At 37.5% G+C, this 24,742-nt stretch overlaps 1 protein-coding gene across 1 annotated transcript; it reads left to right on the forward strand.

Annotated features, from left to right (window-relative positions):
• Nucleotides 1-19,901: 19,901 nt before the first annotated feature.
• Nucleotides 19,902-23,960, forward strand: LOC148016762 (uncharacterized). Its single transcript, XM_087664511.1, has 3 exons — nt 19,902-20,569; nt 21,058-21,538; nt 21,694-23,960. Exons 1-3 carry the CDS (start codon nt 20,075-20,077, stop codon nt 22,923-22,925), a joined length of 2,208 nt encoding a protein of 735 aa, XP_087520637.1. The 5' UTR covers nt 19,902-20,074; the 3' UTR covers nt 22,926-23,960.
• The last annotated feature ends 782 nt before the right edge of the window (nt 23,961-24,742 follow it).

The following is a 24,742-nucleotide window of genomic DNA, read 5'->3' on the forward strand; positions in this document are numbered from 1 at the left end:
CATACTCATAACATTCTCTCTTAATTCCGATACACATAGTAGATTGTGAAGATTTCACACTGGCCTTATGAAATCTTAAATCCCCAAAAACCAACTTATGAGAACTAATTTTAGGCAATTGGATATGTGGAAGTAATACCAAACAACTACAAATAGACTAGCATAGAATGACATGGAATATTACTCAAATGAGACATAAGGAACTTATATTTATGAATTTGTTTTTCATGTATAAAAAGTACATTGAATACACAAAAAGGTATTATGGGACTACTCATATAGGCACTCAAAACATAGCTTCGTAGGTCCTTTTGAATAGAGGAAACTACCTATAATTGATAGAGGTATGGGATGATTTCCAAATATAAAATAAATGTTGATAGCTAATTAATTAGCTCTCCAAATGCTAATTGTTATGATCATAACTTATCTCCTTACAAGCATCAACATCATACTCACTTCAAGTCTATGTCTTTCTTTGTACAATATCTATTCTCTTCCCGTGTTCTCTCTTTGTTTGTTGTATTGCAACAACTGTATCTCTTTGCAAGAGTGAGGTTAGCTTGATCTCATGATTACTGAGTGTAAAGGGATCTCTTAGGTAATGGTAAGAAATATACCTTTCACACTCTAAGCCTTGATATTATGTATAGCTCCTTGATTCATGCAAGTAGGTGGTTGTTGTCCTACAATTGTGTAGTCTTCATAAGTGGCTCTATTAGGCAGCTAATAACTATACACACAAATCAAATATCCATGAGCTCTTTGTACTATTCTACTTCATAACGAGAGGAGCATTCCTTTAGTGTCAATGCATTATCACTAAATAGTGATGATGATCTACATGGAAATTCATTCAATATCCATTTGAAATGATTATTTTCCACGTGATAATCTTAATCTACATCATTTTAATGACTGTTTTTTTTCTATGGTTGCATTTTCATGAAATAATGTACCATGAATCTGCTACATAATCTGTCACTAAAACCATGTAGATTGAGATTATCCCCATAGAAGATACCCCAATGATAAGTCCTTCAAGCACCTGAGGATCCACTTAACAATTGTCCAAAGGGAGATTTTTGGTGCCTACATAAACCAAGAAAGTGCATTCACAACAAAAGAGATATCTAAGTATGTGGTTTCAAGTAGATAAGAGATCCAATAAGTTGTCTATAAACTGTAGTAGTATCAAAATTTGAAGCTCCTTCATTCTTTGTGAGTTTGATTGTACTATCATTAGAGTAGAAGTGGGCTTATAGTTTGTCATTCTAAACTTTCAAATGATATTTTGAAAATATTTTTGTTTGTGAGATGAAGACACCACCATCTTTTGTTCTCACTACTTCAATACCAAGGATATTCTATGAATATCCAAGATTTTTGAGCTCAAACTCAAATGAGAGTTTCAATTTGACTTTTTCCACTAATGCTTCATTGCTATATATTAAAATTAGGTCATCAACATAAAAGAGAACAAGGAAAATATTCTCCCCTTGAATCTTACAGTAAAGAGTATGATCAATTTGACTCCCTTAGAACTCTTGAGCTTTCCATTCTAGCTTATTATGCTCTTGGGGCCTTTTTAAAGCCATACAACCTCACCTATGGCTTGAAAACTAGATACTCCATACTTGGTTTTTCATAACCTTGAGATTGTTGCATATAGACTTCTTCCTTGGCCACCCATTGTGGAAGGCATTGTTGATATCCATGTGCTATAGTTTCCACGTATGAAGAGAAGACAATGAGAGAAATCATTTTGTAACTAGTGCATGAGTTTCATCATAGTTCATTCCATATTTTTAAGTAAATCCCTTTGTAACAAGTCTTATTTTGTACCTCTCTAGCTTTCTTTCTTTGTTATACTTTACATTGTATAGCCATTTATAGCCAATGTCTTTCTCATTTAGTGGAACCTGTCATAAATCCTAGTGTGGTTCTTTTCTAATATTGCCATGTCTTTGTCCATTGCTTCTATAATTCTTTCCATTCTTTCTTATCACATGCATCCTCATAGAAGAGAGGTTCCTGTTGCTCTTAAATGATGCTAGTAATGCATAATTATTTTGCTAAAAATTTGAAGCGGTATCTCTATGATACATGATTCTTTGTGGCTTCTTTCTCTCTCTTGTCGATCTCCAAAGGGCTACTCTATGCTCCTCACCTTCTTCTTCTAATTCATCAATGTGAGGTTCTCCAAGAGAATATACTTCTCCCTTGATGGTTGTTGATGATGAGGGGCTATCCAAATCTAATGCAAACAATGATTTTTGGCATGATTCTTCATGAAAAGCAACATCTCTAGACATAAATGGATCCTCTTGATAGGATCATAAAGCTTGTAAGCCTTACTTGATTTACCATAACCAATAAATATGCATTTTCTTGTCTTGTCAACCAATAACCCTTAAGTGATTTATCTTTGTCTTGCATCCAAAAAAGTCTTCATATGGAGTTACTCTTGTCAATAGTCCACTAGGGGACCTATTCAACAAGGAACAAGTTGTTTTGATTTCCTTTGCCTACAAGGTATTGTAGTTTCTTATCTTTGAGTACACATCTTTCGACCTCAAAGTGAGCTCTATTCTTTCTCTCACCATAAGGTATTGTAGCTTCTCATTTTTTAGTGTACATATTTTGGCCTCAAAGAGAGCTCTATTCTTTCTCTCTATAGTGTCATTTGGTTGAGATGTGTAATGCAAGTGAGTTGTCCTTTGATTCCATGTTTACAAAGGTGTTGGTGATGACTTAATTTGACATAAGCTCTCCTCCATTGTCTGATCTGAGAACCTTGATTCTTCTCCTTGTCATGTTCAAACCATAGCATGAAATGACTTGAATATAGCAAAGATTTTAAACTTTGGATTTCATGAAATACAACCAAGTTTACCTCGAGTGATTATCAGTGAAATTGAGATAGTAGATGTTCGCACCTTTTAGAAGGAGTGTGGATTGTCTTACATCTATATGAATGAGATCTAGTAAGCCTATAGATCTACTAGTGCTCCTTGGAAACTTGGCTCTTGATTATTTGCTAAGACAACATGCCTCACATATTTTGCCATACATTTGAAGTGTAGAAATATGTTATACCATGCCTTAAATCTTCAATAAAGAGAGATACTTGAAGTTTAAATGGCTTACTTTTTATGTCATAGCTTTGAAGGAGATAAGGTGGCTAATATTCTTTCCTCCATGGCTACAAGTGCTTCCAAGGCTCTTCAAACTCCATTTTCATACCTTTATCCAACATGCTTCCAATTTCATACCTTTGTCCACCACAATTCCAATTGAAAGTAGATTCTTGGTTATTGTTGATGGAACCAAGGGACGTCTTTAAGGTTTGATCTTTTCCCTTGATTTTCTTCCATATTTGAGCTCCATAGATAATTTATCATTTCTTATTGATAGCACTATGTGTATTGTTTGTAGTATAGATCATACCATCATTAGTAGGATCTAATTTGGAAAAGTAATCTAAATGTGAGTTCATATGAGAGCTTGCCCCACTATCTATCCACCATGGTTCTTCATCTCTTCCTATACCTACATTAATAGCTTCAGTTATTTCTTCAATAAAGAGAAGGTTATGCTCAAAGTCATCACTTTCCAAGCATTCTTGATCCATGCAGCTTGTTGTTTTTTCTTTGAAAGTACCTAGCCTTGAGTAGCAATCTTTTGCATAATGCCCAAAATTTGAACAAGTATGAAATTGGATAGAATTGTGAAAACCTCTATCTCTACCTCTATTTCTTCCTCTACCTCTAGAGGAATGTCCACCTCTTCCATGTGTGGTTTCTCCTTTGAATAAATTAAAGTTGGCTTGCTTAAGGTAGGTACTCCCTCTCCCTCTTTTCCTTGGTTTCTATTGTTGTTCCCTTTCCCTCTTCTGGTGATGAGAACTTCGTCATTTAAAATGCTTAAAGTATTCCATGAACTAGCTGCTCCATGGATGTTGTTCATGGTTTCTTTTGTCAATGATCTTCATCTCTAAAGATTTACTCCATCTCCTCCAAAGAGAGTCCATCTCTAAGAATATAAGGCCTTGGATAATGCCTTCACACCATTTCTTCAATCCATGAATGATTGTTGTTGCAAGATCATTGTTACTCATCTTGTCTCCCACAGCTATCAATTGCTCTGGTAGGTCTTTTACTTTATTAATGAAGTCCAAAGTAATCTCTCCAATTCTTCCTTGTTTGGTTGGTGATTTTAGCTCTCAATGCAAGCTTCTTTGACGTGCTATTTGACCTATACATTTTCTTCAATTTTTTCTGAGCTTGCTTAAATAGCTAAGAAGATAATCCTTAACACTTAGCCTTATCATGTGAACTGCAAACATAGCTTTCTTATCCCATTTGATGGAGGCTTCCATATCTAAGTCACCTCATTTATTTGTAGAAACCCTCTCCAACCTTAAAATAATAGAATTTATTCCATTTTGAACTTCCAAGTAGCATAATTGCTTCCATTCAGCTTCTCAACTCCCTCCAAGTGTAGGTTGCTCAACTTAGGTACTATTCTTAATAAATGATTAGTTCCAAAAATTAGGGCCTTAAGAAAGATGATCTAATACCATATGAATATTTCATGTGCAGTCATGAAATCTAATATGCCTAAAAATCAACTTATAATAACCAACTATAGGTAAATCGATAAGTGAAAGGAAGACCAAACAACTCAAATTAGATTAGCATACAATGACATGGGAGATTACTCAAATGAGGCACAATAAGCTTGCATTTACGAGGCTATTTTTCATGTAATGAATTTGCATTGATTTCACAAAAAGGTATTGTGCGACTATCTATGTAGGTACTCAATATCTACCTATATAGGTACTTCTAGACAAAGGAAACAAACTATAAATGTAGTTTTGGAAAAAAGGTATGGAAAGATTCCCAAATAAAAAGTAAGTGTTGAGAGTGCTAATGAATAAGCTCTCCTAATGCTAATTGTGATGCTCACAACTTAACTCCTTACAAGCTACAACCTACTCACTTCAAGACTTTGTCTTTCTCTATATAATATCTATTTTTTTCTTCCTGTGTTCTCTCTCTATAGCTTGTGTTGCAACAATTTTTTCTCTTTATAGGAGTGAGATTAGCTTTATCACATGCTTGGAAAGTGTAGAGGGACTTAAATAATGTAAATAATATATATTTCATACTCTAAGTCTTGATTTTTAATATATCTCCTTGATTCTACAAGTAGGTGGTTGCTATCATGCAATTGTGCACTCTTCATAGGTGGATCTATTGGGTAGCTAATAACTCTACAACCAAATCAAATATCCAAAAATCCTTTAGTGTTTTTTAATTGCATAATGAGAGGAACATTCCATGTTTTGAATCTTGGAAACTCAATGCATAAATTGAGAGAAATATGCTCTTCAAAACTACCACTTAAAAAGACAGGTCCTAAATTTTTTGCATTGTTTTCTCCATAACTATATGGATACTTTCTACGTATCACTCATATGCGTGATGCCATGACTTACATATGAATATGGGTAACACATATGATATTTAACCTTTATATGGCCACACCATCCTAAAGAGTCTATTACTTTGACCATGGCTTATCAAGCCTTTGTATTAAGGCTTGTTCTTATGCAAATAGAGATGGTGTGAATTTGCATATTTCAACATAAACAAGATAGAACATGTACAATTTTAAAAGATAAACTGTAGCAAGTAATGGACCTCACTACTTACTTTTGCCAAGATACCTCCCTCATTTAGCATAGGTACAACTCAAGAGAATGGTAAGGGTTCTCTTATTAATGCAATAGTGGTTTACAAAATTGGAAACTCAAGGTTAGAGGCTACAAATCATTTAAGATATCATCTCATAAATGTTTAATTTATAGGATTGATTAGGAGCTATATCCTCATAATTTGGTATCTCCTTCTAAGTAACATGGATAATATATTTCTTGGGATTTTGGATTGCCCCTTAGTTTCAAATGTAGGGTTCCTCAAAACAATGGCAAACCATTCCTTTGGTGCTATTTGCATTACCAATCTAAAGTACCAATTCATTGTCAATATCAAGTAATCAATCCTCCTATGAAGCATACAAATAATACATGCCAACTATCTTTAAACTTTTTTTGACCAAACTCTCCATAACTCATACTAGAGTAGGAAGTTTCAGTCTATGTAGATTCCAATGCATGTTTTACTCCATGGCCAAAATTTAAGCATATAGCATCCACCTCAAAAGTTTCAAGTATTGGGAGGAATAAATATCTTCTCCATAACCTTAAACATAGCTTCTCAATACGAATAGTTGTTTGAGATCTGGGCCACTTGGTACATTAAAGGGAAGAACTGTCTCACTAGACAAGCTCCTCTTCTTTGATTTGTTGTCAATTTTCATGCACATAGGAAATTTATGAAAATAAATATTAGGGTTTCAATTCACACATTTTTTTTTTCTTAAACAAGTTCCTATTAACCATTTCTATGATAGTACAAGTGATGTGGATCCTCTATAGAGGAGTCCTCTAGTAGTCGACTGAAACTCTAAGTCCATGTGGAGTTCTACTTGATAGGGGAATAACAAAATAATCACCCCTAATAGTAGTCTAATATCCACTTAAGAAGGTTTACTTTGCAACCGATAAAAGATCAGGGCAAGCTAACATTGCACTTGGTTCAAAAAGAGTGGAGCTATCTTTAAAACTTACATGGCCGTTAGAACCAGTACTACACTTCAGTCCCATAAACTAGTGTTAAACCAATTCTATCCTATCAAATTCAAGGATTCACATGTTAACAACTCTATCTACTATTTAGAAAACTTACCCAGCTTATCAATTCCACTTATCAATTTGTTACATAGCATTCATTAAATAGCCTCTAAGCACATGAAAAGACACTTTGGAAAACAATAATATACCAATTCAAAAATACTACAAAGACATCCCACTCAAAAGAGTGGCCAATATTATTTCACCAAGGCCTGGGACCTTCCAACTACACAAGGCCCAGCCATATGTGATCATACTACTTTCACAATCACAAGGGATGTATGAGATCATATCCCCATTAAGCTCCCATAAGCATCTAGAGCCATCTTATATTACGAAGGCACTTACCACTCAACTTTTGCCTATTAGGCAAGTACTCAAGTAATCAAACAAAACAAAACATCTACCACTCCCAAAAGAGTGTATTACAGAAACCTTGGGTTGATGTATAATTGCTACTATTCCACATCTTCCTTGGGTTGCACTTTAGTCTTGGCATGTGCCTCAGCTTCAACCACAGGTTACTTGATGACAAGTTTGTCACAATCTCTCTATATCACTTCATGTCCATGTCAAAAACCTTTTGCTCATATGCAAGGGAATGATCTCTAGACACCAACCTCTCATTGCACAAGGTAGAGTGGGGTTACAAGATTAGGTTAGAATTTTTAAAGCTCATTCCAAATTTGTTTGGTTGCTCAACTTGCCTCCCGAAGGTTCCATGTAATAAGTGAATTTGAGATAGTTTGAGTGCAAACAAACTTTGTAACAGGATTAGCACTAGATGTGTGTGGGAAGAGAAGGAGAAGTGATCAACATGTAGATGCAAATTTAGGAGATGCTTGAGTATGCTATGTTTAGCACATTAGATCCATTGTAAGCTAAGCATACCAATGAACTCCTCTTTATTTCTCGATCATACATTTCCAAGAGTTGAAATGAATGTGGATATCTTACCCAACGAGGAAACTAGAGATAGGGTGTGTGTGTGTGTGTGTGTGTGTGTGTGTATGTGTGTGTGTGTGCGTGTGTGCATGCCTCTTTTTATTCAAAAAAGGTAAGTTATTTTATGTTTTGCTTTGTGAGTCATGCCTTCTCTCAAAATGGTGCGCAAATCGGATGCTGCACGCTTGCGTAGTGAATGCCGGAAGGTCCCCAAGAACAATAGAACTCTACTTTTTGCACAAATTACAAGGTAAAAAGCATGAACGACATGAACAAGAGACCAATTGGGTGCAATCTCCCCCCATGCCTTGTGTGAGCGCTCCACAAAGCATGTATTTTATGTATTATTCATCTTCAAGCTCAAATAATAGCCCAAATTACAAAATAGCAAGCTTTTAGCTTTTGAGTTTGCTTTAACACAAAATAGGAATAAAGCTAGTGGGCAGTGCCCAAAGAGTCTGGCATGCCCAATACAATGTCCAAGTAGAAATAACATAATCGTGCGCCCATGCGCATACAAAATAATAATAAATATCCAACGCCTCAATAAATAGGCACGACAAAATATAGGCGCCATGCCTAAGGTATGCGCCCATCAAAATATAAATGATAAATCGAATACTCGCTATCCTCCAATGCTTTCCTCCGCCACTGCTACTATCTCTACACATCAACTGAAGCATTCACAATCGTTAGTAAAATAATACAATTAAACCGACAAAAGTAAATACCTAGCAGTCTTCAACTACATAAATAAATCAAATAGTTAGAAACAAATCCTAACCTTAATTTATTACGAGTGCGCACTCTAAACTCATAAACGTTTATTAATTTAATATGCATTTTGCGGAATCACCTGCTATGGAATCACCCATGTACACACTAAATTAATGAAATGCCCGAAAAGGACAGGCGTCCCCATCAACTTCTCGCACAAAGAATCCACTTTGTGTATGAGCCCCGGTCATCAAAGTTTACGGAATCCACCGTAAAACTTCACGGAATCCACCTGGCACGGAATTCACCGTGAAATATGCCTCCTGGCATCAGACCCCCGGGGTGGGATAGCAAGTGACCTCAATTGCTATTAGCTCAATGTGGAGCTAACAGAGTGGGGAAAGCATTTAAGTCTCTAGCGTGCATCCATTGTGCTTCCTCTACAGGATGGTTCTTAAATTTAATTAGATATCTAGAATATCTTCGGCCAGTTCTAGTGGTCATAAAGTCAGTATCTATGACAGCTTCAAGTTCAAGTATTTCAGTCTATTCCTCTAACAAAGGTGGGTTTTCATAAACAAGGTGTACAGGTAATTGGCCTTTAAAGGGTCTTAATAAACTAATATGAAATGTGTTGTGAATTTTCCAGTGAGGTGGTAATTCTAACTTGAATGCATTGTCATTAATTTTATGAATGATCCTAAATGGTCCATAGAATCTAGGAGTTAATTTGACAACTGGGTGTCTATCTACACTTTGTAATCTACGTTTTTCTATTCTCAACCAAACATAGTCATCAACTTTGAAATTCATTGCTTGTCTTTTCTTATTGGCTTGTTTGGTATATGATTGTTGGGCTTTGGCAATCATGACTTTAACCTCATCAAAAATAGTATTATGCATACTAGCAATATCATCAGGACTCTGAATTCTATTTGACAAAGATGCTACAGGTGTAGACAATCTATAACCATAAATCACTTCAAACGGTGCTTTCTTTGTAGATGTGTGTGGTGTATTGTTATATGCAAACTGTAATAAATGCAAATGTGTATCCCATGTCTGTGGTTTAGAAATAGTATAAGCACGTAAAAGATCTAAAATAGTGCTATTAGTGGCTTCTGTTTGTCCATTAGTTTCAGGATGAAATGCAGATGAGAAATCAATTTTTGTGCCTAGGTTAGCAAATAGAGTAATCCAAAAGTTGTTACAAAATCTGGAATCCCGATCTGAAATAATAACTTTTGGTAATCCATGGTTAGTAAAAATAGTTTTCAAAAACAATTGTGCTACCTGTGATGGTGTTAAAGTTTTCTTACATGCAATGAAATATGCTTGTTTACTAAACCTATCTACTACTGTCCAAATCATATCATGGTTAGATTTAGTATTAGGTAAACCAGTAATAAAATCCATAGAAATTTGTTCCCATGGTCTAGATGGAATAGACAAAGGCATAAGTAATCCATACTGTTTACCATGATATCTCTTAACTCTTTGACAAATCAAACATTCAGAAACAAAGTTAGATACATCAGTGTTCATATGCGGCCAATAAAAATCTTCAGTTAATGTACGTAAAGTAGATATGATACCTCTATGACCTTGATATGGAGGACAATGAATCTCATTCAAAACAAAAGATCAGAATGGAACTGTAACACACAATCTGTTTTCATAAAACATAAATCCATCGTTATAAGATAATGAATCAATAGGAATCAAGTTATTTTTAACTAATTTATTCCAATCAGCATGAAAAGTAATATCCTGATGATAAGTATCTTTCATAGCAATCAAAGAATCAAATGATATAACAGAAATATTATGAATGGCAGGTCTTCTACTTAATGCATTGGCCACTGCATTTTCTTTACCAGGTTGATATTGAATGATAGGATGAAAACTCTAGATAAAGGATGCCCATTTGATATGTCGGTCAGATATTTGAGATTGGCTAAGTAAATGTCTAATACTTTGCTGATCGGTCTTAATCATAAATTCTGAACCCATTAAGTAGTGTTTCCATTGTCTTAAGGCTTGTACAACAGCTAATAATTATTTGTCATATGTGGAATATTTCAGTTCTGAGGGTTTCAGCTTACAACTAGAATAGGCTATGGGATGATTGTCTTGCATAAGTACGGCTCCTATTCCTGATCCACTAGCATCAGTCACTACTAAAAAGAATGGTCTATTAAAATCAGGCAACTGTAAGACAGGGGCATGGGTTAATGCATGTTTCAATAAGTCAAAGGATTTCTGTTGATTATCGGACCAATGATAAACAATACCTTTCTTCAGAAGTTTGGTTAATAGTAAAGCAAGTAATGAAAAATTACGTACAAACTTCCTATAGAAACTAGCAAGACCAAGGAAAGATCATAACTCATGCACATTTTTAGGTACAGGCCAATTCAATATTGCATCTATTTTCTTAGGATCAACTTTAATTCCATCAGATGATACAATATGACCTAAATACTCAATTTCTGTTTTAAAGAATTCACTCTTTTTTGAATTTGCATACAGTTGATTATCTTTTAATAACTGGAAAACCAATGACAAATGCTCATAATGTTCTTTCTCATTTTGACTAAACACCAAAATATTATCAAAGAAGACAATTACACAATACTAATATTTCAAAAATATATGGTTCATCATTCTACTAAATGTAGCAGGTGCATTAGTAAATCTGAAAGGCATCACTAAAAATTCATAATGACCAAACTGTGTCCTAAATGCAGTCTTGAATATGTCTGACTTATCTAGTCTCACCTGAAGATAACCAGATTTAAGGTCTATTTTACTAAATGTAGCAGATCCTTGCAGTTTATCCATAAGGTCATCAACTCTAGGAATTGGATACCTATTCTTTACAGTGATCTTATTTAAAGCTCGATAGTCAATGCACATACGATAGGTATTATTCTTTTTCTTGACTAAGAGAACAGGTGCACCAAATGGAGAACTACTAGGTCTAATCAATCCTCTATTTAGTAATTCCTCAACTTGACTCTGAATTTCTTTTTGCTCTATCTGGTTATGCCTATATGGTGCTTTGCAAGGTGGTTGGGTACCAGGAATCAAATCTATTTTATGGTCTTCTGGATGTGAAGGAGGTAAACCAGGTGGTAGATCTTCGTCAAAACAGTCTTTAAAATGTGCAAGAAATTCTTTATGCCTAGGATGCATATGATTTTCTTTTACTTGCAGTTCATTCACCCAAATGAGATAGGATTTACTACTTTTGCGTAATGCATGTTTAGCTTGAGTATGCGAAAGCAGTGGAAAAACATTAGATGCATGCATACCATACAATGTAATATCTTTTCTTTGAAATTTAATATTAATTGAATGTGTGGAATAATCTATATCTGGGTTATGCTGGTGTCGCCAAGGCATACCTAAAATAATATCACTCGACTGTAATGAAACAACTAGAAAATTTCTTCTTTCAGTGTATTGACCAATTTGAATCTCTAAGTCATGCACTTCCTGTGTACCATTATACCTAGTGCCTAAGAATGCTGCTTTGATGCGATAATGCATAGGTACAGTTTGTAACTTCAATTCTTTTACTAGCTTTGCTGAAATAAAATCATGAGTACTACCATCATCATGCAAAATAATCTTTTCCTTTCCATGCACTAAACATTTCATAGTCAATAAAGAATGTGGAGTTGGCATACCTGGTAAAGTATCCGAAGTAGTAGTAGTGTCATCCTCATCTTCCGTGAAATTAGGCATATCTTCATGTTCGTCATCTTCCATTGCTCCAAGGTAGTTAATATGGGCAGGTAGCTTCTTCGAATGGCAATTTGCTGCTAGATGTCCAGGCTGGTGGCATTTATAACACACTATAGGCTTGGCTTTGGTTACATTGTTTGCAATGGCAGGAAGTCTAGGGACATTAGGATTTGGCTGTGGAATAGGCTTGGAGTTTTGATTGACATTGGATGGTAAAGCAGGTGGTTTTGCCCAATTTTTACGGAAAGATGATGAAATGAAACGACCTTGATTAAATCTTCTAAAATTTGAGTTGAATTGCTTAGATCCATAGTTACCATTGGCTTGAAATTGCTGTGGTTGTCTGTCTCTACCTCGTAGCTTGTCTTCAGTGTCGTGAGCTAGTGAAATTGCGTCTTCAAGAGTAGCAGGCTTGAACATGTTAACTTCAGCGTAGTAATGTCCAAGGAGTCCAGACATATACTTGCGTTTGTGTGTCGCTTCAGGTACGTCTTCAAACATGCGTAACTGGAGTAATGCATTCCAAAAACGCTCTATGTACTGAGGAATAGGCTCACGATCCCGTTGCTGAAGAAGATCCCATTGCTTTATAGCTTTCTCATGAAATTGTGGAGGAAGAAAATTTTGCATAAACTTCTTGTTGAAATTCTCCCAGGTAGCGGGACAATCTATACTCTTGCATACCACTGTCCACCATAGAGATGCTCTATCCACTAAATGATTAGTGACACACTTGATTTTATCTTTTTTTGCATAGGTTTCCTCATGGAAATAGTCGTCAAACTGACTAATGAATGCAAGAACAGTTTTTCCCTCTCGAGTGCCATTGAAAGTATGGAATTTGAAATTTCTTTTACTTATCTTTGATTCCTTGCAGATGGATTAAGCTTCGAGAGTCGCGTCGATGGTACGTCGGATAAGATCTTCAGATTGAGGTTCCTCTTTGTCGGTAGTCAATCTTTGTAAATTTTCCAATTGAGCTTGTAATGCTTGCCTAGCTCGTCGTTCTTCATCCAACTGCATCATAATAAAGTCCAGCTTTTGCTCCATCGTAGGTTCAGGTAGGTCGCCTTCAGCCATTAAATCATCCATATGTGGTTCCGTCATCCTGTAAAACTCAAAAGACATCTCACTCTCAAAATCAAGTTAGCGGGATGAGCGTAGCTCAAGTTTGGGAATACAAGGCTTATATATTTTTGGGTGTGGCTTTCACAATCTTTGAAAAATCTGTGTTTTATCCTTCTTCGTATGCTGAAAATGCTTCAGCAAACCTGCGTATGCGTAGAGTACCTTCCAATGAACAACTTTGCAGTTCGGAGTTTCTGCGCAGGAACAACCCTTCTATGAGTTTTAAACAGAAGTCAGTTTTGACTTCAGATGACTTGTCTGACTTGCAGAGTACCAGACTAATGTGACTTGCAGAGTTTGTAGACTTGCAGAGTTTGCTTGCTTTATGTAACTTGCAGAACTTCGACTTGATAGACTTGCAGAATTTGAACTTTGCAGACTTGCAGGATTTGAAAACTTTTGTGTGACCTGTAGCTTATGACTTAGCTTAGGTAATTAAGCTTAATTAAAGGGCAGCAAGTCGTCGTGAATTTGAGGGGGGGAGGGGGGGGGTTTTCTTCACGCGGCGCAAATTTCGGAGGTCTTTTGACAGCTCGCGATGACATTTTGAAGCTTTAAGCTTCTTTTAAGCTTCCTAAGCTTTAATTTTTAAAGCTTTGAGATATGGAATTTATGGCTTATCTCTCTGTTCTTGACGACTTGAAGAAGAAGAGATAGAAGTGGTTCTCCGCCTCTGCAGACCGGTCCTTCACAGTCTGATGATGGAAATAGGGGTTCTTGATCGCCAGGAATCTGTCTGTATTGACCGTTCGCGACGAGATTGACCGTAGAGCTCGATCGTTCCAGGAGCTCCGCCTTCTCACAAGATGGGTAGCGATTGGAAGCTCTTGATCTCAGCTTCGCTCTGATACCACTGGTGCGCAGATCGGATGATGTATGCTTGCGTAGTGAATGCTGGAAGGTCCCCAAGAACAATAGAACTCTACTTTTTGCACAAATTAGAAGGTAAAAAGCATGAACGACATGAACAAGAGACCAATTGGGTGCAATCTCCCCCCATGCCTTGTGTGAGCGCTCCACAAAGCATGTATTTTATGTATTATTCATCTTCAAGCTCAAATAATAGCCCAAATTACAAAATAGCAAGCTTTTAGCTTTTGAGTTTGCTTTAACACAAAATAGAAATAAAGCTAGTGGGCAGTGCCCAAAGAGTCTGGCATGCCCAATACAATGTCCAAGTAGAAATAACATAATCGTGCGCCCATGCGCATACAAAATAATAATAAATATCCAACGCCTCAATAAATAGGCGCGACAAAATATAGGCGCCATGCCTAAGGTATGCGCCCATCAAAATATAAATGATAAATCAAATACTCGCTATCCTCCAATGCTTTCCTCCGCCCCACTGCTGCTATCTCTACACATCAACTGAAGCATTCACAATCGTTAGTAAAATAATACAATTAAACCGACAAAAGTGAATACCTAGCAGTCTTCAGCTACATAAATAAATCAAATAGTTAGAAATAAGTCCTAACCTTAATTTATTACGAGTGCGCACTCTAAACTCATAAACGTTTATTAATTTAATATGCATTTTGCGGAATCACCCGCTATGGAATCACCCATGTACACACTAAATTAATGAAACGCCCGAAAAGGACAGGCGTCCCCATCAACTTCTCGCACAAAGAATCCACTTTGTGTATGAGTCCCGGTCATCAAAGTTTACGGAATCCACCGTAAAACCTCACGAAATCCACCGTGGCACGGAATCCACTGTGAAATATGCCTCCTAGCATCACAAAAAGACAAAGTTCTTTTTTCACCAGTCTCCATAAGCAAATTAGGAATTTCTTTTTCCCCTCAAAATTTTAACTACTCCTACTATTCTATTGCATGAAAAGTGTATTCTCACATGTTCTTTGCCGGTTTCACCTAAAGTGCTGCTATTAGTTAAAGTGCTAGAAAATCGTAGAATGACTAATTTTTAAAGAAAAATACAAGTACACAATCATTTTTATTGGTTTTAACATTAAAAATTGTTTTAACCTTTTGGATTTTCTCATGTTCTAAATGTACAGGTTAAATTTTATCACTTGTATGGGTTTTAAAATGAATATAAATGTGCACTAATAATTCACATTTCATGAATGGAAACACTTATTTGAAAGCTTTTTACTTTAACTTTTTACAAAATTGCACTGTTTTTACTAATATTTAGTTGAAAAATGGGGACATTATATGTAGACATGCTCCAAAGCTGTCCTATGTGTTGTTGTGTGGATTCTACTAAACTTCAAATCTCTAAAGGATTTGGCTCCACTTGAACTTTTGGAATTTTTCTTGCTACTGCCTCGCCATTTCCATCTCTTGAAATGGTACTAAAGAAATAATAGATTCCTATGGACAACCCTAAGGTCAACGACTTTATGTTGATGATAATGAAAGAACTAATGCCTTAATGGCTATCCACGTCATGTGATGGTTGTAAGGCAACACACACAGTTGATGTTTCACACTCTATACAAGATATTTCACTCCAAATACACAAGGGAAAGTATCAATGGTTCTCCAAGGGTTCTATGTTGTCTCCAAAGTTCTCAAGTTTTTCCAACCTCTAGTACAAAGAGGATATTTCAACAAGATTAATAGCTCCTTTCCAAACACACGATTAGCACATGTAGGGTGTCAAGGCAATGCTTAGGGATGTCTAGTTGGGTTTAGTGTGCTTCCAAGTTTGAATTTGATGTTTTATGGTAATAAAGTGCTTTTCAATTGGCACATTCTAGATTGTTAAGGACCAAAGACATTGGACATGAATTATTGATATGATTGGGGGCATTCTACAACCAAACCATGTGACACACTAGGAGGCAATCCAACATTCTACAATGTGCATCCAAGCACACTATGATCCAAGTCATTTTTAGGTCCAAATGTTGCTTATTTTTATAATTCTTATATGTTTCCCCTCATTCTAGTGCAAACGTAGATCCTAAGAGGAGAAAAGACTAGCTAATAGCTTGTTGACATAGATTCCTCCAAAAATCTAAACATTAGAGAGGAGATAGCAGTCAATGCAAAAGCCATAAAGAACCCTGACCTAAATTACCTTTGTCTTGTAGAAGAACTTCTCAATGTAGAGGAATCCCTAGGCCAGAGACTTTTTTCCTTCCTTTACAAAGTTGGAAAGAGCTCTTCCTTTAACAGAGCCAAGAAAATATTCAATGTGCTAGTCAACATAAAGTAAATCATATTGGCAAGTATGGCCTTTCCCCAATATGAGTTCTAAATCTTTGAGGAGATGGTGGAGGCTGAAAAAGTGGTTTTAGAGTCCAAGACATATATCCACTACCCACCATTTCAAGGAAGGAAAAACACATAAAAGAGAATTGTAAAGAAAAGACTTGAGTAGCTCCCTAAAGTCTTCAAAAATAGCATTGGACTATCTAGTCCATAAACAAAATTGTAAGCTTTATGAAATGTATGTTGGGTTTGTGTGCCTCTTTGCCTACTCGGAAGATCCAATAGAACCAACTAGACTTTACATATTGGAAGCGACTTGCATGAGAATTCAAGATGTTGGAGAAGCTAACATGGATATATATGAGGTGTTGCCCATTGAGGAGGAGGAGGCTATGTCAAGGGAACTTGACATAGCGAAGTTTAGAGACAAAAATATCATAAAAAAGGAGGAGGAAAAACATATCCCAAAGGTTCTTTAATCACTTACTTTGAAAGTCTTTGCTCCTTTTCTAGACTTGGAAGGGAACTCCTGTGCTACATGATGTTTATAAATTCATAGTGCTTACCAGGGAATACTGTATAGGAATTATTGTAGAGTGTTATGAAGAGGAGAATGACCTTGTTGATGACTCCAATTAAGAATAAGAACTCTCCTTCCTAGATACCAATTATTTGATATCACTAATGCTCTTGGATTTTTGCCTATAGAAAGTGCAAGAACACTTCACTAAAGAGGAATTTATGGATATCCAAATAAGACTTTGCATTCAGCATATGGGTATGGAAGCTTTTAGAAGTGCTATTGTGGAGGAGCTAAAAGTGGATTCCATCAATCTCTAGTACTATTATATTCTTGTTTTGCTATATTTTTAACTTTGTAGATATCTATTTTAAATTTGCTTGAGTTTTTACTTATTTTATATGTTTTAGTTTGGAGATTCTTTATACAAAATACTCAAACTACCACTATACATTCTTAAAATTTTGTTTAGACTTTGAGGATTTCCTACATATCTCTAAATAGGGAGAAAGTGATAAATGTGTTACTATTATGTGTTATATATTTATGTACAAATGGGGATGTGTGTGTGTGTGTGTGTGTGTGAAGCATGAGGGGTGATGATGCATCCAATATAGACATTCCAAAAATAAGTCCCAACTATATGATGGGTCAAGGATAGTAGTATCATTATAGACAAAAAAAATCTTCACATATGTATATATGAAATTGCACATGTGCATATGTGTCAATCTATAGGATTAGAAGATTTTAAGAAACAACATACATGATGCAGGCAAGTGAATACTAGTGAGCACTAGATCTAGTGATATGTAATGTCACCTACATATTGTGGTGATTATTAGGCTAATGTATAAATATCACATCATAGAAACATCATGAAAAAGGGTTTTGCATGCATGCATGACACATCATGTGCTAAGTACACACACACACACACACACACACACACACACACACACATAAATTCATGTGCATGTGATACATGTACACACGCATATACACTCATGCACACATGTATGTGCACATACATGTAGGGCATGCATAAAGGAGGAGTAAAGAATGTGAAGTGTAGATAACAACTAGGAAACAAGAAAAAGTGGGTAGACCATACATTAGAGGGGTATAGGTCATGTCGTGTAAGTGGTACTCGCTTTTAAAGAGACAAGTGTGACCAACTTAGGAGCAAGGTATTTTAAATACAAGAATATGGGACCATCTATGCATAAGTTCATGAAGTGACTTACCCAAGATCAACAAAAGAAAACATGTAACAAGAAAAGCGGGCCACAAAAAAAGAATGAGGGAAGTGTGGGCGAGGGGGGGGGGGATAGTGGGGGGATTTTGATAGAAGAGTGTTGTTTTCACATCAAATCTCACATGAGCATAAAATATTAAGGCACATGTTTCCTCGAGGGAACACATATAATGTATCCTTTTTTGGGCTTGTTCAAGATTTCTAGTTTGGAGGACCTAATATTTCACATTTCTTGTAGTATGAAAGAGATAGTGGAGACACTTACTTTTAGGGGGGGGAAGGTTTATCTTCATAAGGTTTACTTAGTTCACACCTAATTTGTATCAAAATGTTAACAACTCGAGAAAATACATGTTTAGAGTGTGGGGGAATATAATCATACATTGGCATTGAGTAGTACAAAACCACTCAGACAATGGGAATGTGTTCCATTGAAAGTTGGATAGGACATTGTTGGAATGGAGTGTTTTTAACCAACCCTAGGACCCACTTGTTGAGGGTGCTCCACCTCATATCAATTGCTATAAGTCTATTGTGAATATTAACCTACCTTTTACTGTTGTACAAAATGTTCATCACGACACATTGTCCCCCCATATAGGTAAAATAAAGGAGGTCATCATTTTGGTACTTTTTGGACCATGCATTGTGTTTAGCCTTGACCATCTTTACCTATCTTGGATATCTTGAAAGAATGTGTGATAGGCGGCTTGGGTGTCTATACTTGTGGCTAGTCCTATGTAGTGCAAATGGCATGTTGCCCATTGGCCTATGCATTGTGTTTACCCTTCGCCACCTTAGACAATATCTTGGCTAATGTATGATAAGTGGCTCGGATGGCTACACTTGTGACTAGTCTTATCTAACATATAATATGTTGCCCAATTTTAAGCTTGTTATTGGCTATAAATTTGGATGGCTTAGATGGTGGTCATGAAGTGGTTGTGAGACCCATAGGGCCGTAAGGTGACAATAATGTGCTAAGCTAGCAACCTTGGAAACTACTCCCACTAATAGGAGCCTTTGTGCTAAGGTGACAACCTTGGGAACTATCCTCCCCAATGTGAAATGTCTCAACAAGGAAATAAACGAGCGACTTTGGTAATACTGCCATGTGTCCACGCATGTTAGTGTATCTCCACAAGTGTTTCAGTAAGGCCTTTCCCAAGAAGTTTTAGACAAATTACCACATAGTGAACTATGGCAATATCATCAACTTATGCGACAGAGGGACTCCATACCTAGCTAGGTGCCATTCAGACCGATAGTCCCCTGCACCAAACACGCTTTAGCTAGGCATGCCTCTCAAGCAAAAGCTCATGATGTTGAACATTGTAGGGAAAAGCAAGGGGAGAGAGCTCGATTTCGCACATGGGAAAATGCCAAAAACTTCTTGGGCATTCGTCGTTGAAGTGGCCAGGCTGATTGCATTCAAAGGAGAGGTTATTCTTTTTTAGGTCTCTTGTATTTTGGTGGGCGGCATGAAGGGATGCCCTTCAGCTTGGATAATACATTTAGGAACAAACCAAATTTTGTCTTTTGAGAGAGAGACTGCCCATGATCCAGGTGGTGTGCGTGTGTCTCTGGGGGTAGTGGGAGAATGTGACCAAGACCCAACCATCATCTTTCTTCTGTTGGTTTGAGAAAGATGGGAGCTTTATTATAAGCTTCCTTTCCTTTGGATGATGCTGCTGTTTGCAAGATACTGTGTAAATAATAACAAGACGGACCTTTTCATTCTTATTCCCCTTTCTTGGGACTCCCTCACTCCTCTTCTTCTTCCTTCCTTGACGAAAAAATGCTGCGGCAATCTTCAGAATTGTACCGGAACTCCCTCGATCTTAACCACAGCAGCAACAGCAGGAGCCCTCTTGATCTGGGTTCTTCTCAGTGTGTCTTGGATCTCAACAGTTTCAATAAAGCTCAGCCTGGGGCCTTCCCATTTGTTGATCCCTCGTCTCAAGGCTTCTGGCCACAACAACAGGAGAGCAATTTCTACTATGTGTGGTTCCCCAATTGGCAAGGGCTGTGCCGAAGCTTCGTGCAGCAGGCCGATCATGCGAAGAAGAAGAAGAAGAAGAAGAAGAAACCGATTCCTAGCACTGAATTGGTTGTTGCAGCGGCCCAGGGTCACAGGCCTTGTCATGACAATGGATGCATCGGCACCGTCCCAGCAGCTAGCACAGATCTTTACGCAAAGTACGTCATCGAGTCTCCGGCTTGGTTACCTCAAGGTTGGATCACGGAAGTCCAATTTCGACGGACCGGAACCACTGCAGGCACAAGAGACAAGGTATAGCCTTTTCTTTCATAGTCCCGAATAGATATCGTTGCAGTGGAGGCAAAAGCCTAGGTATACCATGGTGGAGTGATTAGGATCTGTGTGTCTTGTCTTTCAAATCATGAGGCAAATGCTTACCATTTCTGTGTGCGTTCTGAATAAGAATGGCGAAGCTTCTTATTCAACGTAATGATGTATTGAAATGCAGACATGTGGAATTCTTCCTTTATCGTTATGAGGTTCAATATTACAGACATATTGGTCGGATGCTGTATGCTCTATGACATTAACGATGATGCGTACTTTATGGCATACATGGTGCTATATACTGCATGACATAAAAGTTATTTTCTGTCTGCCCATCCTTTTCAAACTGATCAGCATTGCCCTATGCTTACAGCACCATTTGGAACCTATCATTCTTCATGCATATGTAGAGATTATGCCTTGTTGGTTTGCTTCATATCACTGAGTTTTGCTTTGGCAATTTCATATTTCAGTATTATAAAGATCTCATGTCAGGCCGCCGTTTTCGATCGAGAACAGAGGTTTTACACTTCTTGCAAACAGGGAAAGGAAGAATAAGGAGGCGGCAGCAGCAAAAAGCTATCAGTATTACTGGGAATACGGAAGGCTCGGGCCATCCCGCAATCCAACCACCGCATGCGAACCTAGGCCATGTTTCGAAAGCAGTTGTGCACTCTCTTCCTGCATACTCTTCGGGGTTTTGTGACCTTGCCCACATTGGGAATAAGTCTAATAGTTCGGGTCTATCTTGTGTGGCACCTGCTCTGACAACCAATAAGCTGTCCAAGGGTTTGGATGCTCCAGGCAAGTCACTCTATATTGGTCAAAAGCGGCCTGCACAAGCCAAGCTGATACACAAGCTTCCAGTAAAGAAGAAAGTGAGGTTTGAGTCACCAAATAAAGTCAAGGATGGACAGGCCAGGTCAAATTCATCTCAACTGCCTCAACAACCAGGTTACTATCTGGACTTATGTGTCTGTCTCAAGTTAACCTTTACCAACAGGAGTATAATATTGTGAAGCGTTGTGCCTTGTTGGAATTGAGGCTGTGGGTGATGGAAATTGTTGACACTTCATTTCCATTTCTTGACTACAGTATCTTGTGTGCAGTTTCAAAATTGGAAGAGTCTGCGAGCCAAGAATTGCAGAACAGATCTTTTATCACGGACAAGGCTGAAGGGTCACTGACAATCCCTAAGGTCACTGATTCAGGGCCAAAACAGAAAAGAAGAACAGCTGAAAGAGCAGCTGATTGGCAGAAGAAAGCAAAAACATCAGAGTCTGGTAGGCAAGCTTCGGCAGCACAGAGGAGAATCATATTGGAAAAACAGTTGCAAGAAGCTCAAAGGTCCGTTGTGAATTTGGGTAGAGAGATGCAGGCAACAATAGCTAGGTTAGGTCGGGAAATATGTGCAGCCCAAAGGACTGTTCGACTGAGTCGTGCAAAAGCAGCAGACCAAAGGACTGCTCGATTGAGCCAACTGAATAACGAACAAAAATCAAACCCAAGGACTGTTCAAATGGACAGAGACGTAGAGGAGGCAGCAGCAAATACCATCCAAAGGGACAGTGATTCTCAAACAGCAGCCTCAATGACCGTGCAACCTCGAAGTAAATCACAGGCAGCACAAAGGATGATACCACTGGGCAACGAATTGCAAGCTTCCCAATCAACTCTCCAATTACTGGGCAGTGACATGCAAATGGCAAGCCAACAGCATGTGGGACTGGGGAGTGAAATACAGGCAGTCCAAATCCAGTCACAACATGAGCTACATGCATTCCATGGAACTATTCCTGTGATCAGCACCCTTTACACACCTCAAAGATTGGTTGAACTACGTCATGTTCAAGCAGTTCAAAGGACTCTTGAACTGGGGTTTGTATTACAGGCAGGTCACCATATGGTCCACCTTGCTGATTGGACAACAGCTCAGAGGACAATAAATTTTACTAATGGTGAACGAGAAGCCCGAATGAGTTTAAGACCGTATGTTAGTCAAGTGCCTTGCCCACTTCTGCAATTCCATCATGGTATCCAAGCAGGTCCTGATGCTGTATCAATGGAGAGGGAGCTACAGGCAAACCCAACAACTGTAGGTGTGACCCATGATGCAAAGCTGGAGACACCTGGTGAAGATACTGGGTTTTCTTTTATGAATCCGAAACTGGATTTAACAGCCCTAGATCCCGGTTTGTCAACTCGGCAGAGATCCAGAGCAGTGCAGAGAATGAAAGAACAGCATGCAAAAGAAATGCTTGTTGTTTTGGGCAGGAAGCTGTGCTGTAAGCTCTTGCAACAAAGCGGATCTAGATACAGGTCTCAAAGACTTGTATCGTGAAACATGTGCTTCCTTTTCTGCCGAAGAGCAGAGCTCTGGAGACGCCCGCTGTCTGATATGCGGGTTTGTTTCTACGTCCCATGTCCTGTATTTATATGTACCTTAAGCCCTCTAGGTGATGAGAGCTATCATGTTTCATACATACCCGTTCTTTATTATACTCCCAATTTTCCTTCTACCTTCCATACAAGCTCTCCCTCTTCAAAGAAGGTTCTGCCCACATTTCGGAACAAAAGTTTCTCAAGAGGATCCTTTTAACTCTTGTTCTTTCATAAGGCCTATAGAGCACAATAAATGCTGCAACTTTTTCTTAGGATGCCTCAAAGGCTTGACTTGGCTCTACGGAGATTGACAAGAGCAGTACAAAGGGGGATCAATTTGCATTTTGTAGCTATCCTTGTGGAGCTTAATTTTTATCAAAAGAGCATTAGAAATGACTAGGCTATGCACCTCCAAGGGTGAACAAGGTGGTCTCTAACAAGCATTCCATACAAAGAGCCAATATGAGACACGTGTCTCTATAGTTTGGGAAGAGGCTCAAGTAACCTTGAATATATATAGGACGTGCAGTTCAAAAAACTCCGAAGATGCCTTCAATGAATATTCCCATACAAATATATCACCTTTAAGGTGGGGCAATTACACATCGAAATTCTCCTCCGTAGTTAAGGAGTTTGGTTTGAGTCGCAAAATATTACTAATAAGTTTAAAGAAACCATCACATGTTGATGATATTGGATTGGAGTGCTTGCCTTGTAAGCAAAATGTTGCATTTCCTTGTTTTGCAGCTTGTGTTAACATGGTGAGATGTGATTGCAACAATGTTAAACATCCAAACACACATGTGGTTTGACATTGCCTTTCAAGGATTTCAAGCTTGATATGATGTAACTAAATCTAATACTTTAGTGGGACATAGATGTTTTCATCCAAAACTTGTGCGGAAGCCCTTTAGTAAGTAATCATACATCATGACATCTATATCAAGGACCAATCTTTCCTTTCAACCATACCATTTTTCAATGGTATCTGTGGAGTTGTACATTGATAAATGATGCATTACCTAGTCATAAACGCATTGAGGTCACATAAAATATACTTTCCCCTTTATGGATATATCGAGCTTCGCATGGCCTCACATCCACTACATGCCTTAGTAATGGGGTGGCATTTTACTCTTTGGCATGAGATGACTATGGAGGATATGTTGGCGATTTTACAGTGGGAATACCCCCATGTAGTCTACTCTTGGTTATGGCATATTCATTGTATTACTTATCTATTCTTATTAGTTTTACACTTAGTGATCATATGTACATATGTTTTAGTACATTTATATTAGTCTTCTATTATATTGTAGCCTAAGTCTTTTTGTATGGAAGAAGAAGAGGAAGATTTTAGTCCTACTTCTCTATGTGCTCAAGTCTCCGTTGTGTGTGTATGTGTGTGGTCATGATTGCTTCATCGATCTCCCTTCTTATTTCTTCTCATGGTATAAAAGCCTTCCCACTCTTTATGTGGAGATTAGTTGAAGACTAAGGTGAAGGTGATGGAGTATGAAAGCAAGCATGTAGTAAGAAGCTCTTTCATCTTATTCATTTTACCTTGAAATATAGTTAAAGAGGCTCTTGAGGCTAGCAATATTATAATTTTCTTTGTTTGCAAAATGAAACTTGGTAAGTATAGAGAGCAATATATATATATTGCAAATATGCTGTTTAGGGCTTTCCATTGTGATTTTTGCTATTTGTGGTCATTTTAGTTGTGGAAGTTAATCGACAATAGTTTTTGGGCATACTACGATTTTGATTGTGTCC

The sequence above is a fragment of the Lygodium microphyllum genome, chromosome 23, assembly GCF_053477565.2.
Source record: "Lygodium microphyllum isolate KBCC chromosome 23, Lygodium_microphyllum_v1.1.10, whole genome shotgun sequence".
Classification (NCBI taxonomy): domain Eukaryota; kingdom Viridiplantae; phylum Streptophyta; class Polypodiopsida; order Schizaeales; family Lygodiaceae; genus Lygodium; species Lygodium microphyllum.

Bases quoted from the DNA above. Each gene is read 5' to 3' on its own strand.
- LOC148016762 (XM_087664511.1), top strand. From the start codon at position 20,075: ATGCTGCGGCAATCTTCAGAATTGTACCGGAACTCCCTCGATCTTAAC. The intron at 20,570-21,057 runs GTATAGCCTTTT...TTCATATTTCAG, and splicing joins CTGCAGGCACAAGAGACAAG to TATTATAAAGATCTCATGTC. The intron at 21,539-21,693 runs GTTACTATCTGG...TCTTGTGTGCAG, and splicing joins TCAACTGCCTCAACAACCAG to TTTCAAAATTGGAAGAGTCT.